The sequence below is a fragment of the Thamnophis sirtalis genome, unplaced genomic scaffold (genome assembly GCF_051295495.1).
Source record: "Thamnophis sirtalis isolate CommonGarterSnake01/CBP01778 unplaced genomic scaffold, rThaSir2_p1.2 scaffold_4, whole genome shotgun sequence".
Classification (NCBI taxonomy): Eukaryota; Metazoa; Chordata; class Lepidosauria; order Squamata; family Natricidae; genus Thamnophis; species Thamnophis sirtalis.
Window position 1 is genome coordinate 94,319,409 of NW_028261384.1, and position 16,106 is coordinate 94,335,514.

Here is a 16,106-nt window from a genome sequence, read left to right on the forward strand (position 1 = left end):
GCTGTTGCATTTTGTAGAATTATTTTTAAGTCTCTAAAAATCTTATACTGCCAGCAGTTTACTTAGTTTTCTGTTAATTTAATTCACTCAGAAATAATTGTATTTCTCAGAACTTCATTATTGTTCATAAATATGTTGTATATTCATTTTTATTAGCTCTTGGCTTTTTTCCGGTTCTCGGTACTACTTCTTGCATATGCTGTTTTTAAACTCCGTCATTGGTGGGTCATAGCGGTAAGAGAAAATTCTTTACAAAATATGTTTAATTATATAACTTTGTAGCTTCCCAAGCTGCTCTTGTAATGGATTTTCTTTTTTCTTTCTCCTTCTCTCCTCTTCATCCCCAAGATCACTACATTGGTGTGTAGCACTTTCCTGATAGTGAAAGTTATCTTCTCAGATGTAAGTTCATGAAAAAAATGGGTTCTATTTGAAATTTTGCATCTTTCTAATGGTTGGAGCAGATTAAAATATTCCGTATTAGCTCATGGGAATTTAGTTCATCATTAAGATTCCAGTGGTGGTAATGGGATTGGAGGTGCAAAGGTGTGCTTACAAATAAAGTACTTTATTCATAACATCTGATCTTCCAAGATGGTGAATAATAGTCAAGTGTTAAGTGATCTCCAATACATGCCTTGAAATTTCTCTTCTTTTTTTTCTTTCTTCATGAAACAGCTGCTGACCAAAGGGGCATTTGGCTACCTCCTGCCCATTGTTTCCTTTGTCCTTGCCTGGCTAGAAACATGGTTTTTGGATTTCAAAGTCTTGCCGCAGGAGATAGAGGAAGAACAATGTGAGTCTGTTTATCCAGTGAGGGCGGGTGTGTTAAATAAAGCTGCCCTTCCACCTATTAAATGGTGTTATCAGCTTTCTTGATGAGGCATTCTGACCAGAGACTTCCTTGTAGAATTCAGGGAAGCATTTGCTACTTTAAACGCAATATATTTTAAGACTTTTTGTTTTTAAATAAGCTACCTCTAAGTAGAAGGAAGTTAGAATTTACCCATGATATATCCTTTCTTTCTGTCTCATTTTATTTTTGACATACTGCAGTGTATGTAAAAATGTAAAGATGGTGGGACTGAGATGTCATCTTTAATCTAGAAACATAACGAGATTGCTTAGATGAAAAAAGCTCTCTATTGTTTAAGCAGTTGCTTTTGAGATGTGACAGGCAGATAGACTAAGCTGAAAAGTTATAGTAGTTTGGCCAGCTGCTATACAAAAGCAAAAAATCTGCTTTTTTGAACTTAAACATGCTACAACGAGTTGCTTGTTTGTCCAACAGAATGTACAGGTTCATGATCTGCTATGATGTATGTAATTAAATTTTTATGTGACTTTGATGTTGTGATCATGATTTGCAATTCTTTGAAAAGCAGATGGGTTAGTGGTCTGGCAACTTTTTAAAATACTGTTCAATAATCATACAATCTCTAGACTTGCATTCTGGAAGAAAGACTGGGGATTTTAGCATGAGGATATTGGAGTGGGCAGTATGTTTGTCTTTATTTTCCTATTAACACCCCAAAAGTATGCTGGTAACAATTTCTAGTTTGTATTAGAAATAGGAAGGCCTGGTTTTAAAATTGTACCTATCCTTTGGAAGTAATATTTAGTCTAACCAATCCAGTACCAGCAGGGGTTTTTGGATTCTGGTGATATATACATTTGAGAAATAAATGGGTAAAATTGTTGGAAAATAAAGAACTGGTATGTGTTTCATTATGAGGCATTAAAAAAAATATTAATAGTAACTTTCACTCTGATGAAAGAGTCATCATATGAACTGTTGCTTGACAGGATGTAGGATTCATTTGTTTGTAATAATCTCAATTGCTAGATGAGTGAACAGACAGCCAGACCAATGTGTTTTCCTAAAACTCTTCATCACTGAATGTTTGCTAATCTGAATTGAAAGAACGAAATTGCAGTTTTCACTCTAATTTGCTTTTTATTCTTACACCAATAGATCTTCCATGAAGTCCAATTCAGTCCTTCATTAGACCAGCCTCTCCTATTTAGGCATTAGATTTTTTTAAATCTTTCTCACCAGTGAACAATGAACAATTTTCTGAGTCTTTCAGTTTCACCTGGACTTCAATGAAAATTATAGTTCTAATTTGTGAAATAGTCTAATTTCTAAGAAGATTGCTCACTATTTTCTAATGTGATTTTCCCTTTCATTTGGTAGGCTTTCTCATGTCATATATTGTGTAGACTGAGCAATAAGTATCACAAGATAATGATCAAGCCAACCAGTTTTTTTCTTATCTCTTCTCTTCTCTTCTTTTCAGGGTATGTGGCCGCTCAGGCTGCTGTGTCTCGAGGACCACTCTTTTATTCAGGAGCACTTTCAGATGGCCAGTTCTACTCCCCTCCAGAATCTGTTGCAGGTGACTGATACTTCTTCCTCTCAAACACTTGCTAACCAACTTTTTATAATGATGAGTTTAAGAGTTGGTCTGATGGAGAACATAGAAGTTATAAATTCACACATGACATTCAGACATGATTTCTCTTTTGTCAACTGCAGCCCTTTTCCCTTAATATCTGACACAAATATGACAAAACTGTTTCACTTCTCTGTTAATAAAAAGAAGGAGCAGACATAAAAGGGGGAAAGTTTGTACACTCTGGAGATATTTTAACAACTCTTTCCTAACACATTAATATGCTTCCAGCAGGTAAAATCTGCTATGAACCCCAAATCCTTATATGCACAGAAACCTGTCCAGGGTTTTTTCATAATTTAGTGTCCAGATTATACCTAACCTCAGCAGAATTAGATGGGGGAAATTGATGCAATGTTTATGGGAACATTTAACAGTTCTGCAGAATTAGCATAGAATTATGTAATCTGCAAGCCTTCTTCCCTTACATGAATCACATTCATATAGCAGATAAGCCTAAGTGCTATTGCTATTTTAGGTCTACCTACTTCTAGTTGTAAGACAAACCATTAATTCATACAGAAACAACAAGGATTAGTTTTTCTTCGGGTTAGCGGTTTTTATACCTCAACATGTTCTAAAAGCAAACTCCTGACTTAATAACCCAAACTGGAATTTAAATATTTAGAATACATAAGAGAAAATATCTACACTTTCCTATTTTTGTTTTATGTTCTCCTAGAATAGTCGGTTTTGTCAAGAAATTCTAGAGCTAGAAATGTTTCTTCCTACTTTACACGTAATACTTCTAAAAGTCATTTCCAAACTTGTAAATATTTATTTATTTCTCTCTCTAATGCAGGATCGGATGAGTCAGATGATGAAGTTATGGGGAAAAGAGCAGTAACTGCTGAGGTATGCCTTAACAGCAGAATCCTTTGGGGCTCTCATATTTTGGGTTATATTTTTCTGTTTTCATATAATAAAATGCATGCTAGTGTTCTTATCTATTTGCTTTTGTGTTGGGTGTCCAATCTAAATTGCACAATGAAATGGCAATAAAATAGAAGCAAAAGATAAACAAGAATACAATAGTGGGCAGCAACCCATAATAGTAATGGAAAAGAATCAGGTTAATGCCACCTCACCCATCTATCTAGTCTACTGTGAAGGTGTATTAAATCCCTTTGCTCATCATTTCAATTCACATAAAGCTAGACATGTGATGGGTTTCTGAAATATCCAAGGAAATATTTCCCAGGACAGGTGCTCAAATGTACTCTGTGGTTTTTATTCTGAGATATCTCAGCATTTATCACAGATAGATGTTTATCCAAACACTGTGCCTAGAAGAACTTCCAGATTAGTTGCAGTGATCAGATGTTATATATCTGCATGTATCAAATGTGCAAATGTTTGGTGTGGGTTTATGCAAACAGTATATTAAAATAATATTTTATTTATATTAACTTCATACAAATATTGTAAGTAGGGTGTAGTATCTTACTTCTTGGAGAACCCCATGGCTTTCAGAAAAATCTGAAATTTCTTCTGTTGTTTGACAAATATGCTTCCCTAAAGCAGAGCATCAAGCAGAGCAATTGAATCTTTTCTGCAGAAATTTCAATCATCACTCTGCATCCCAGACCTTGGGTGTCCCAACTTTTTCTCTAGCCTGGGCCATATTGAATGAATGAAGAGGAATTGTCTTGGACTGCATATAAAAAATATAATATACTTAATGTATATAAACCACAGAATGTTAAAAATGTATGATCTTGTGGGGCCACATTACTAGTTGTGCTGGGCAACATAACAGACCGCTAGTTGGACATGCCTATCCTAGATTTATTAGAAAAATCTACTTGTCTCTTGTTTTTGTTTCTTGCTATCCACCAGGGGGCAGGATTATCCTGTCTAATATTTTCTACCAATTTCTCAAAGAAGCTCCATAAACTCAAAAGTTTTTGGTACCATAGTAGCATGCTGGTCCTATTGTGACATGGACAAACAATTTGTATTTGCTTCCTTGAATGAGTAATAGTTTTTTTGTTTTTAATATTAGGAGAAATAAAACAGCAGAGATGGTAGGCTGGTGGCGATTTAGATTGGGAGAAGTAGCTTTTGAAAAAGGTGTAAGGCATAAAGGCTGGACTTGCTTATTTAATATTTATGGAAAGATTACTGAAAATAAACAGATATTGAACTCACTTAAAATAAAAAAGGAAGATTTTTTTTCTAATATAACCTTGGGGAAGGGAGGGAAATTATCCTTAAATTCAATTTGAATTTGAAGTAAAATTTACATCCATTTGGAAGGAAGTAACAGTGGGGTACCCCAAGCAATGTTCCCTCTAATTTTTTTTCAGTGTGAGCAGAAAAGTATAGTGTTTGAGCGGCATATTTTCATGCCTGAGCACCTGAATTTTTTTCATAGATGTCACCTAAGACAATAACGAAATCAGTATTATTTGAAACTCAAAGTTATGTTTATTCAAGGTACCCGCTTAATTAAAAGTGTTATATAATATCAGTATCACTTAACAACGCTCCTGCTTAGCAACCAAAATGTTGGCTCAGAAAGTCTGGCATTTGAAGCACGCAAATCTTAAAGCTGTTGTTACAAGACCCTCGCACCCCTAACCCTTTAGAAAAAAAAACCAGGGGTCTTCAAACCTGACAGTTTTAAAACTTGTGGACTTCAACTCCCAGAATTCCTCCTCTAGTCATGTTGGCTCAGAAACTCTGGCATTGAAACATGCAAGTTTTATCATCTGAAAAGCAGAATCAGGATTTCCTAACCACTCAAATAATAAGCAAGCTATATTAAGCAATCCTTCCCACTGTACATTTTAAAATCGTAACAAATTCCACTTATTTCACTTATCTGCAAGAATCCTCCTAATCAGAAAGGGGCCAGTTGCTTACAGGGAAGCCACTGGATCTCCTCTCCCTTGCTCAACCCTGCAGAAGCTAAAAGGTTTTTATTGACTTGCAACAGCCACAAGCATTATGGAATGAGGGATGAAACCTTTCTGTGCCAACCAGTCACTGGATTACAAACTTCCTGTTCCTTATTTACTTTCCTGTGGTCAGGTGGAGAATTTCATTTGGAGAAGAAAGGGAAGAACCCTTTCTGGCCCTCTTTCTGTAGCTCCTAGTAGTTGCATCTCTTGCTAAGCTAAGTGTGTGTCATAATTGGGTAGAGGGTCTCTGCACCTCCTCAAGAGACAATCTGGCAGGCCAAGGCTGCAAACCCCAAGGCCAATAGTCAGCAACTCAAAAGCTCCGTCTAGAAGCCTCCCGAGTTCCCAAGCCTCTTCCGCTCGGCTGCCTCGCACACGACCACCACGCACACTCGTCCCATCCTCACAAATGTAAGTCAGTAGGGAAGAGAAGAGTCGGAGTGTTTATGTTGCAACAAGAGACGAGGAGGGGGATCAGCACCCATCCACCCAGATACGCCTAAGCGCGGCCCCTCCGCCGCCCAGCACCGCCGCCCTTCTCCAAGCGTGGATCTTCGGGCGCAGCCAAAGAGCTTGTCTGAACGGGGCTGAAAGGAGGGAACCAGGAGCCCAGAGGAGCAAGAGCGCCGCATGCCCGCCATGTACCTTTGCCCGCAAACAAAGCACATCCACGCCCGCCGACAACTCCTGCGCGTGAGAAACGAGCTGGGCTCCCCCAGGAGACACCCACCCAACCACCCCCAGGCCGGGGAAGGCTGCAGGTGGGGGAAGGGCGGAGAGGTGGAGCCGCCGCAAGGGCACCACATTTACCCCTGCCGCCGCCTCATCCTCTGCCGTGCTTTTTAGAAGACATGAGGGCTTTTTTTCCTGCTCCCGCCCCCTCCGCCGCCTTCCTACTGGCTCCCGCAGCTTCATTGCTCCTCAAAAGCACTGCGGAGGATCTTTGCGGGTGGCCAATTCTAGCCGCCTGCAAAGGATTTCCCCACATTTGCTTTGACAGAAATTACTGCGCGGCAGTTAGAAACTGCTGTGCGGGGTTTTCTTGCCATGTGCCCGGCTGCGCAGCCGCGCACCTTAGAGGGAACAGTGACCCCCAAGGTTCCCTTTTAGGCCCAGTATTCTTCAATATCTTCATAAATGATCTAGAGGAGGGAACTGAAGGGGACTCATCAAATTTGCAGACAACACTAAGTTGGCAGGAATAGCCAATACCCCAGAAAACAAACGTAAGATCCAAAAAGATATTGACAGACTTCAACACTGGGTCCTGTCTAAGAAAATAAAATTCAATGGAGTTAAAAATAAAGTTTTATAGTTAGGTAAGAAAAAACAACTGTATAGGTATAGATTGATTAAGTGAAACATGGCTTAATGTCTGTAATTGTGAGAGGGATCTTGGAGTCCGAGGGGACAATCACTTAAATATGAAGCAACAGTGTGCGGTAGGCAGTCAAAAAAGCCAAGGCAATCCTAGACTGCATTAATGGATAGAAGGAAGTTCTAATATCAGTTTACAAAGCCTTATTAAGATAACACTTGGAATACTGCATCCAGTTTTGGTCACCACAATAAAAAAAGATGTTGAGACTCTGGAAAGAATGCATAGAAATTCCCCCCCCCCCCCCCAAAAATGATTAGGTGGCTGGAGGACTAGGTAGCACATGATAGCTCTTTTCCAATATTTGAGAGGCTACTAAAAAAAAGAGGGATCAAATTATTTTCCAAAGCACCAAAAGACAAGAGAAGAAACAATGGTTGGAAACTAACCAAGGAGAGAAATGATCTAGAACTAAGAAATTTCCTAATGTTGAGAGCAATCAACCAATGGTATATAGCTTGCCTTCAGAAACTATGGGTGCTCCATCACTGAAGGCTTTCAAAAAGAGACTGGATAACCATTTGTCTGAAATAATATAGGGCCGTGATGGCGAACCTATAGCACAGGTGTCACAGGTGACACACAGAGCCATCTCTGCGATCATGCAAGCCATTGCCCTATGTCAGCTCCAGTGCACGAGTGCTCCAGCCAGCTGATTTTCTGTTTCACCCTCCCCAGACTTCAAGAAAGCCTCCAGAGTCTGGGGAGAGCAAAAAAGGGGCCTACCGGAAGTTCGGAAACCGACTGTTTCCGCTTCCCGAAGACCACTGAGGGAGGCCATCTTCGTCCTCCCCAGGCTCCAGGAAAGCCTCTGGAGCCTGTGGGGGGTGAAAAACGGGCCTACCGGAGGTTTCAAGGAGGCTTTCCTGGAGCCTGAAGAGGGTGAAAACAGCTTCCTCCACCCCACCCCCCAAAAGAAATACCAAGCTCAGTTTGGTAGCGAGCAACGCACCAACAGGGGGGGGGAAGCGTGTGGGAAGTTTTGCATGCATGCGCATATGGGGGCACACTTTGCATTATGGGTGCCAGCACACATGCGCACGTGCTCACTCGCATTTGTAGCACCCAACAACAAAAAGTTTAGCCATCACTGGTATAGGAGCTCCTGCTCAAGCAGGGGGTTGGACTAGAAGACCTCTGAGTTCTCTTCCAATTCTAATGTTCTATGTTCTACATTCTTGTTTTCAAGAAATCTGATTTTATACTGATTCAATGGACGACAGAGTTTTTTCTTTCATTCATCCCGAAATGGCACCTGTCTTAGAATTTGATCACTTTGACTCCCGGGAACAGCATGGGGATATACAGAGTGCAGATGGTAAATGAAAGGAAGTCTGGTTGGTGCTGCATGTAGCCAAGAGTATCTCCTTGTATCATACTAGATTAAATTAAGTCTTGATCTAATGAACTTCAGATATCAACATTTGCTGGGTATAAAGTAAATTATGTGCTGATAAGATGAATTCCATATTTTGGCCTAGGAGAGAGAATATGTCCGGCAAGGCAAAGTAGCAATGGAGGTGATGGATCAGATCTTAACCCAAGAAGAAAACTGGATTTTTGAGAAATGCACAGTAAGTTTACATTTCTGAGTGACTGCTGGCGGAAATCCTAGAACCAATCATGTCACCTGGAAATTGCACTATTTGATTTAGAAATAGCAGTGCTGAAGTTTTCTGATACTTGTACAGCTTATATGTTATATTAGAAGCAGAAAATTCTAAAGTGATTTATTTTGGTCTGGGGTTTTTTTTTTACATCTCAAAACCTTGGCATTTTATACCACTGTCAGTCATAATTTAAATAGTTATACCTATTCCCTGTCTTTTTTTCTGTTGAATCACTTCAACCTCTGAGATTAACCAATAATGCTGTCTTAAGTAGTTCATCTGTGTGCCAAATAGGCTAGCCAGAGCATATACTAAGAGGCTTCTTGGAAGCTTCACTCTCAACTAGAGTAATTGTTTGTTTGTTTGTTTGTTGGATTTATATGCCGCCTTCTCCCAAAGGACTCAGGGCGGCATACAACATTAAAAAAAAAAAACATATTACAAAAGTTAAAAAGGAAATTAAATAAAGTATCCCAAAACAAACCCAATTAATATTAACAATAAAATTTTAAAAATTAAATTAAAATTAACAATAAAATTAATCATTTATTTTATTCTGTTCAGGCCAGGCCGGCTTGCTGTAAAAGCCAAATTTTAGCGTGTGTCGGAAGGACCGGAGTTTGGGGATTATACAAAGCTCAGGGTGCAGCTCATTCCAGAGGGAAGGTGCTCCCACAGAGAAGGGTCTCCCCCTGGGGGTCACTAGCCGACACTATCTGGCCGACAGCACCCTGAGGAGGCCAACTCTGTGGGATCGCACTGGACAGTGGGAGGCTACTGGTGGCAATAGGTGGTCTTGCAGGTACCCTGGGCCTAAGCCATGGAGCGCTTTAAAAGTCATAATTAGTACCTTGAATCTCACCCGGAAAACAACCAGCAATCAGTGCAGGCCGCCTAAAAGGGGTGTAACACGGTAAAAGGGGTGTAACCTAGGTACCCCCATGATAACCCGCACGGCCGCATTCTGGACTAGCTGAAGCCTCCGGGTGCTCTTCAAGGACAGCCCCATGTAGAGAGCGTTGCAGTAGTCCAGGCGAGAAAGGAGGGCATGAGTGACTGTGCATAGAGCATCCCGATCCAGGAAGGGGCACAACTGACGTACGAGGTGAACCTGGTAAAAGTCGGCCCTGGTCATGGCCGTCAGGTGTTCTTCTAAACTAAGCCGCATATCCAGGAGGACTCCCAGATTGAGGGCCCTCTCTGAGGGGGCTAAAATTTCTCCCCCTATCATCAAAGATGGAACAAGATGCACAAATCAGCATGACGGAAACCACAGCCACTCAGTTTTGGAGGGATTGAGCTTGAGCCTGTTCCTCCCAATCCAGATCCACACAGCCTCCAGGCATCGGGACATCACGTCGAGGGCACCGTTTGGGTGGTTTGGGGTAGAGATGAAAAGTTGGGTATCATCAGCATATTGATGATGCCGTACCCCAAAACCATGGATGATCTCGCTCAGTGGTTTCATATATATGTTGAATAGGAGGGGTGAGAGAACCGACCCCTGGGGCACCCCACAAGTGACTCACCTCGGGATCGATCCCTGTCCTCCAGTCAACATGAACTGTGACTGATCCGACAGGTAGGAGGAGAACCACCGTAAAATGATGCCCCCCCACTCCCAACCCCCCGAGTCGTCGCAGTAGGATACCATGGTCGATGGTATCGAAAGACGGCGAGAGGTCTAATAGGACCCTGACAGAGGAGCAGCCCCTGCCCCGGGCCCGCCAGAGATCATCAACCAACACGACCAGTGCCGTCTCCGTGCTGTACCCGGGCCTGAAACCCGACTGAAACAGATCCAGGTAGGCAGCTTCATCCAGTTACTGGGGAAGCTGACGTGCTACCACACTCTCGACAACCTTCGCTACAAAACGAAGGTTGGAGACCGGACAATAGTTGGCTAAAGACGCTGGGTCCAGGGATGGCTTCTTAAGGAGGGGGCTCACCACCGCCTCCTTCAAGGTGGTGGGAAAGAGCCCCTCTCTCAATGAAGCATTGGTAATCGCCTGGAACCAGCCTCTGTCACCTCCCGGGAAGCTGAAACTAACCAAGAGGGACACGGGTCCAGCACACAAGTGGCAGCACTGAGTCTCCCCATAGTCCTGTTCATGCCCTTGGGGGGTCACAGGGTCAAACTCATCCCAGATAGTCTCCACAAGATTTATCCCCATCAACTCACCCGAATCTACCCGTCAGAATCCAAGCCTGTCCAGATCTGAGCGATTTTATCCCAGGCTTCCACTAGGGCTTCAGTCGAGCTGTGAGCAAGGGATTCAGGAAAAATCCCAAACTTCATCAGGAACTTTTCAGGGTCCATCAGGCGCCTGGGGCAGAACCATCTAGTCGGTTCTGCCTCCCTGCGGCGAGGGTAACAGTATGGAAGTCAAACCTGATGAGGAAATGATCCGACCATGGCAAGGGTTGGATAGAAATATCCCCTAAATCTAGATTATTCATCCTCTGCCTGGAGAAAAAAATCAGGTTGAGCGTGTGTCCCCTGTTATGTGTGGGGTCTTGAATTAACTGAGTTAGGTCCATAGCCGTCATGGAAGCCATGAACTCCCGAGCTGACTCTGATGTCTTGCCAATGAAAGGCTCAGGGATTAGATAATTTACAAAAGCAGTGGAAGTTGTTGAATCAGATAAACAAGATAGTATAGGGTTGTCTGTTATTTAACCTTGGGGCCAGCTCAATTAATAAAAGGGGGAGGGGGGAATGCTACAATCCTGGAATTTTTCATGCGACAGTAAAAGGACAAATATTGAACTCATGTGACTTTAATATTTCTTGTGCAGGACTTTGGGGATACAATTCATTTTCTCGAAATGCCATTCTATGGCAAGGTTTTCATCCTAAAGGTAAGGTGCCTTTCAGCTTCCTTCCACGTTTTCCAACCATCTTTCCTTATCCATTCTTACAATTGTTGAAAATGGAGGGAGTAAAGATGGGAAGATACAATCTATATTTTGAAAGAGGAGCTTTTTTGAATGGCTGGAGGGGAAGATACTGTGGGGTGATTGCTTACCACTCTGTGATACACATATTTCTTTTTTTGTGTCTAGCTGGTATTTTATTCTTTCCAGCACTTCTCCCAATGATGTTATTTATTTGAGAGATTTTAAATTGGGGTATGAATGCATTTCAACTCCCATCAGGACTGACTGACATGACTATGAATTAGGGATGATAGGGAGTTGAAACCCAACAACCTCTGAGCATCACAGGAGTCTCAAATGAATATTCCTTTTAATTATTGCTTTAGTGAGTTTACATGAGGCACTGAGGTGTTTAAGCTCATCCTTCAATTTCCACTGACTGGTTAGGGGGCAGAGATTCTGACATGTAACCTGCGTCCCTCATTCGCAGGCTATTCTACAATGTCCAGCTGAGTTAGTATACCAGGAGCTGATTCTTCAACCAGAGAAGATGGTCCTATGGAATAAAACTTTACTAGCATGTCACGTAAGTCTTTCCAGACAGACTTGTATCCAAAAATTATTCACTTATCACTAACATTATTCTTAGTATTGATTATTCTTATCTCTCTAACACCCCAAGCTGAAATTCTGAACTATACATGGCACTTCTTGCTATGAACTGTTATCTTCAGAAAATGATTGAGAAAGGTAGAGAGATGATTTCTAGGCTGCTGGGTTTCTTAGGTTATTTTGGGCTTTTCTTTTCAATAGCTATGAATCAGAACTGCAGCATAATTATTCATCCTTTTGCTTGCTAAAGACACTTTTGCTGTTTGATGCCACTTGCATTAGCATTACACATTAAGATTGAAAGGCTCAAAAACACAATCCCCCATTAAATTAATGCATAATTTATAATTTTTAAAATAAATATTTATAAAATAAGAGGATCTTTGAAATGCTACAGAGTTACCCAGGATTGGCTACTTAAGAGTTCATTTTTTATCCATTAGTTTCTGCTAACAGCAAGTAATTTTCTGCTTTATTTAATGACAAAACCTATCGCTTTTCCTTTGTCTTGTGCTCTCCAAATATATTGGTTCAGAATTTATTCTGTTACCAAATTAAATACATGAATGTTTATAATACCAGACAGCAATAGTGTTTTTCTTCGATGTAAGTATGGAAGTTAATTTTGTGAACATACCTGAAATTAATCATCATTGTTCTGATTTCTTCACAAGTCAAAGTTCCTTTACAAAGAAATCATGCCAAGGAAATACTTTAAACTAGTTTATGTTGGCAGAAGTGGGAAAACCTTCTGTTTTCTTATCAGATCTTGGAACGGATTGATGATAACACAACTGTATCCTATGATGTGGCAGCTGGTGCCGCAGCTGGTGTTGTCTCTCCTAGGTAAGTTCTAATTCAAAGTATATTTTTCACTATTTCGTTTCAATGAACTGATGTTTCATATGTGCTCTCTTTACAAATCAAGAGATTTTGTGAATGTGCGTCGGATTGAGAGAAGAAGAGACCGATACATTTCATCAGGGATGGCAACAACTCACAGCTTGCGCCCTCCTACATCCAAATACGTCAGGTATGAAAATCATGCTGTTGTCCTATATTAGTGAAGGCTAACCTTTTCGTTACTGAGTGCCCAAACTGGAACGTACATGTGCATGCACTGGAATGCCGGAAAGCTGAAGACCAGCTGGCCAGCATGTGCATGCCTGTTTTCTTGGCCATTTTTTTTTTGGGGGGGGGGGCTGTTTTCAGGCTTTTTTTCAAGCGGTTTTCAGGCTTTTTTTCAAGCGGTTTTCAGGCCATTTTGAGGCTGGTTTTTTTGGCTGTTTTTGGCCGTTTTTCAGGCCAACAACAGCCTGAAAAATGCCCTGAAAATGGTCTGGAAAATGGCATAAACGTGACCCAAAAATGGCCTGAAAATGGTCTGGGAAAAAACTTGGAAAAGCCCCCCAAATGGCTTGAAAAGGGCCTGGAAAACATCCCAAAGAACTGTCTATTGTTAGGCCGCTTTTCAGGCAGTTTTCCAGCACTCCAGTGCCCACGAGGACCAACAGGTGATGATGTTTGTGCCCACAGAGAGGGCTCTGCATGCCACCTCTGGCACGCGTGTCATATCATGCTAGAAGCTTTTCTCCAATATTGATTGGATTGGATTTATTTAGTTTGTATGCTGCCCTATTCCCGAGAGACTCAATACACAGGTAGGAAAGGGTAGGAAAAAATATTTTTAATTTATAAAGCCTTTAGTTACTGTCTGCATTGGCAATGAAAAAAAATACAGTAAAGAGCTTCCCATATAGCAGCATTTTCTAAGTAATACGTTTGCTTTTGACTTTCAGCAACGGTGAGAAGAAATAATTTATTGTTCATTTGATAATAATTTTAAATAATTTAGGAACATTCTTGGATGTAAACAGTATTGTATGGTAGTAGCTTATATATACTTGGGGATTCCCCAGTATGCATAATTTAAGTATCCTTATTTTTTTTATTTATTATTAAATTTATTTGCCGCCCATCTCATTTCAAAGCAACTCTTAGCGGCTTACAGCATGAACAAATTTACATCGTCAAATATGAGTACACCCAATAAAATCACAATATAAACAATAAAATCATTGAGCAAAATGGAGAAGGGGGAAATTAAATACACAGAGGAGGGGAGACGGGGATTAACTTTTAAATAACGTCCACCTGCAGTTTGAAGCTCCACCATTGGGGACCCAAGCCATCTGGCAGGATCAGATCTTAAGGTTCTTAAAGTCAGCAGAGTGGAAGCCAATCTTGCCTCAGGGGCTATAATATTTCAAAGGGTGGAATCCATAGCAGAGAAGGCTCTTCTCCTGGACTTTTGCCATCCCAAATTCCTTGACTGATGGGATCTGCATTATGCTTCTCTGCCTTAATTTGATCAAAGACCATCAAAGAATGCATAAGCATATTTGTAAGGAATAAATCAATTAAAACAGAGAAAAAGAGAGAATCTATGCTGAATGACTTCCAGAACTGTGGAAAGTTAAGCATCTATACTCCAATAGCCATGCTGGCTGGGGGTAGTAGTGATTATAAATCATAAAGCATAGTATAGGAAGTCCTCAACTTACAACAGTTCATTTAGTGATGGTTCAAAGTTACAATGGCACTGAAAAATGTGATTTACGACTGTTTTTCACAGTTATGACTTTTGCAACATCCTCATGGCCATGTAAACAAAATTCGAACGCTTGGCAACTGATTCATATTTATGACTGTTGCTGTGTCTCACAATGTCATCTTCTTTTGCAACCATCTCACAAGCAGAGACAATGGGGAAGCTAGGTTCATTTAACAACCTGTTTACTGACTTTTCAACTGCAGTGATTCACTTAGCAACTGTGGCAAGAAAAGTCGTAAAATGGGGCAAAACTGACTTAACAAATTTCTCACAGCAACAGAAATTTTGGGCTCAATTGTGGTTATAAATTGAGGACTACCTCTGCAGTAACCAATTGGCCATGCAGTCCTAAGTATTTATACCATTTTTATTTGTCTCATGTTGTGTTTTGTACTTTTCAAATTGTAAGTAATGTATGTAAAAATATTTTTAAAAGCAAAGTCCAAAATTCCCATTCCAAATATTTTCCAAAATTTCTGAAAGGTAGTCGAGTTCATGTTTTGATTATTCTTCAAAGTGAAAAGGAATTTTCAAAATAGGTATTTAGGATAGCTGTAGCATTTTCTTAGATACCCTGTTCCTTTTGTATAGTTAACTAAAACTTGCTGCAATGGTGGTCTTGGGGAAATTTAGAGAAAAGGGAAACTATTCAGTTTTCTGCTTCCTGGAAGAATAGAAATTTGGAATTTTTCTTGTATCAGCAGAAATTCTTGAGTTTTATGTCAGCACTCTAGAATTCGTTCTGCTAAAACAAATGGAACAATCATAGCACTCGTCCTTCAGAATAGTTTCTATGGTCTTTCGTGTGTTCCTGTAATGAAGGCTGCATGAATAAGACACACCTTCTGATTTTAATGCAGAAGCCACCCCCTGGGACGGTGCATTTCAGAGCTTCCTACATAAAAGCATTTTCTGGCAATTAGTTTGTTTTTGGCCTCTATATAATGTCTTGTGACGAGCAAACTCCAGTTGTGAGCAGTTTCCAACAAGGCCTCTTTGTTGTCATGCTTTCTGCCTCGGGTGACCAGTCAGGGTGTCTTTGTTCACCACCTTTATTTTTTCTGAGTAATAGCATTAAAACATCATTGGCCTTTAACTCAGAATTTGCGTAGCAATTGGAAAGATATATGAGAGGAACTGTGTTCATTTCACATGTCAGTGTGCATTATCAAGTGTTGTGTATCTTTATCCTGTTCAAGGAAATTGAGTTTCTGGTATTCAAAATGTTCTGTTTAAAAAAACCAAGTTTTTTGCATCTGTTATCAAGATACCAAATACAGATAAAAACTAGCATCTTTTCACCCCTTTTTCTCAGTATTTAAGTTTGTGGGATATTCCTTGAAGGGCATCCTTCATGATGAGAAGTCTAAGCAATCATGGGGTCCATATTCATTTGGTTGAAAGAACACTGGGACTTATGGACATATCTGTAATAATGCTTTATTTATAAATGCACTGGTAAGGCATAATCAATGCAAATCAGCACTGTTTCTGTGGTTGGTGGCTTGCTCATAACTAATTTCCAATGAAATGCAGATTATAGATGTTTTAAAAGGTCAATAAATTTGCAATCTTTAATAGCTAGGCCTGGATCCAGTATCACTGACAGCTGCTTTCCCATCTGAAATAGTTTGGGTGTCATTATTTTCA

General features: G+C 40.5%; 1 protein-coding gene across 1 annotated transcript in view; it reads left to right on the forward strand.

Moving 5' to 3' along the window:
- STARD3 (StAR related lipid transfer domain containing 3) overlaps window positions 1–16,106 on the forward strand; it is a 34,829-nt gene that overhangs the window by 15,490 nt on the left and 3,233 nt on the right. Inside the window, exons 4-13 of the mRNA XM_014053491.2 lie at window positions 157–234; window positions 349–402; window positions 679–796; window positions 2,301–2,399; window positions 3,259–3,311; window positions 8,222–8,314; window positions 11,150–11,212; window positions 11,721–11,816; window positions 12,609–12,688; window positions 12,771–12,875. Of these exons, the coding sequence (XP_013908966.1) occupies window positions 157–234; window positions 349–402; window positions 679–796; window positions 2,301–2,399; window positions 3,259–3,311; window positions 8,222–8,314; window positions 11,150–11,212; window positions 11,721–11,816; window positions 12,609–12,688; window positions 12,771–12,875 (839 nt within the window). The remainder of the gene's footprint in view (window positions 1–156; window positions 235–348; window positions 403–678; window positions 797–2,300; window positions 2,400–3,258; window positions 3,312–8,221; window positions 8,315–11,149; window positions 11,213–11,720; window positions 11,817–12,608; window positions 12,689–12,770; window positions 12,876–16,106) is intronic.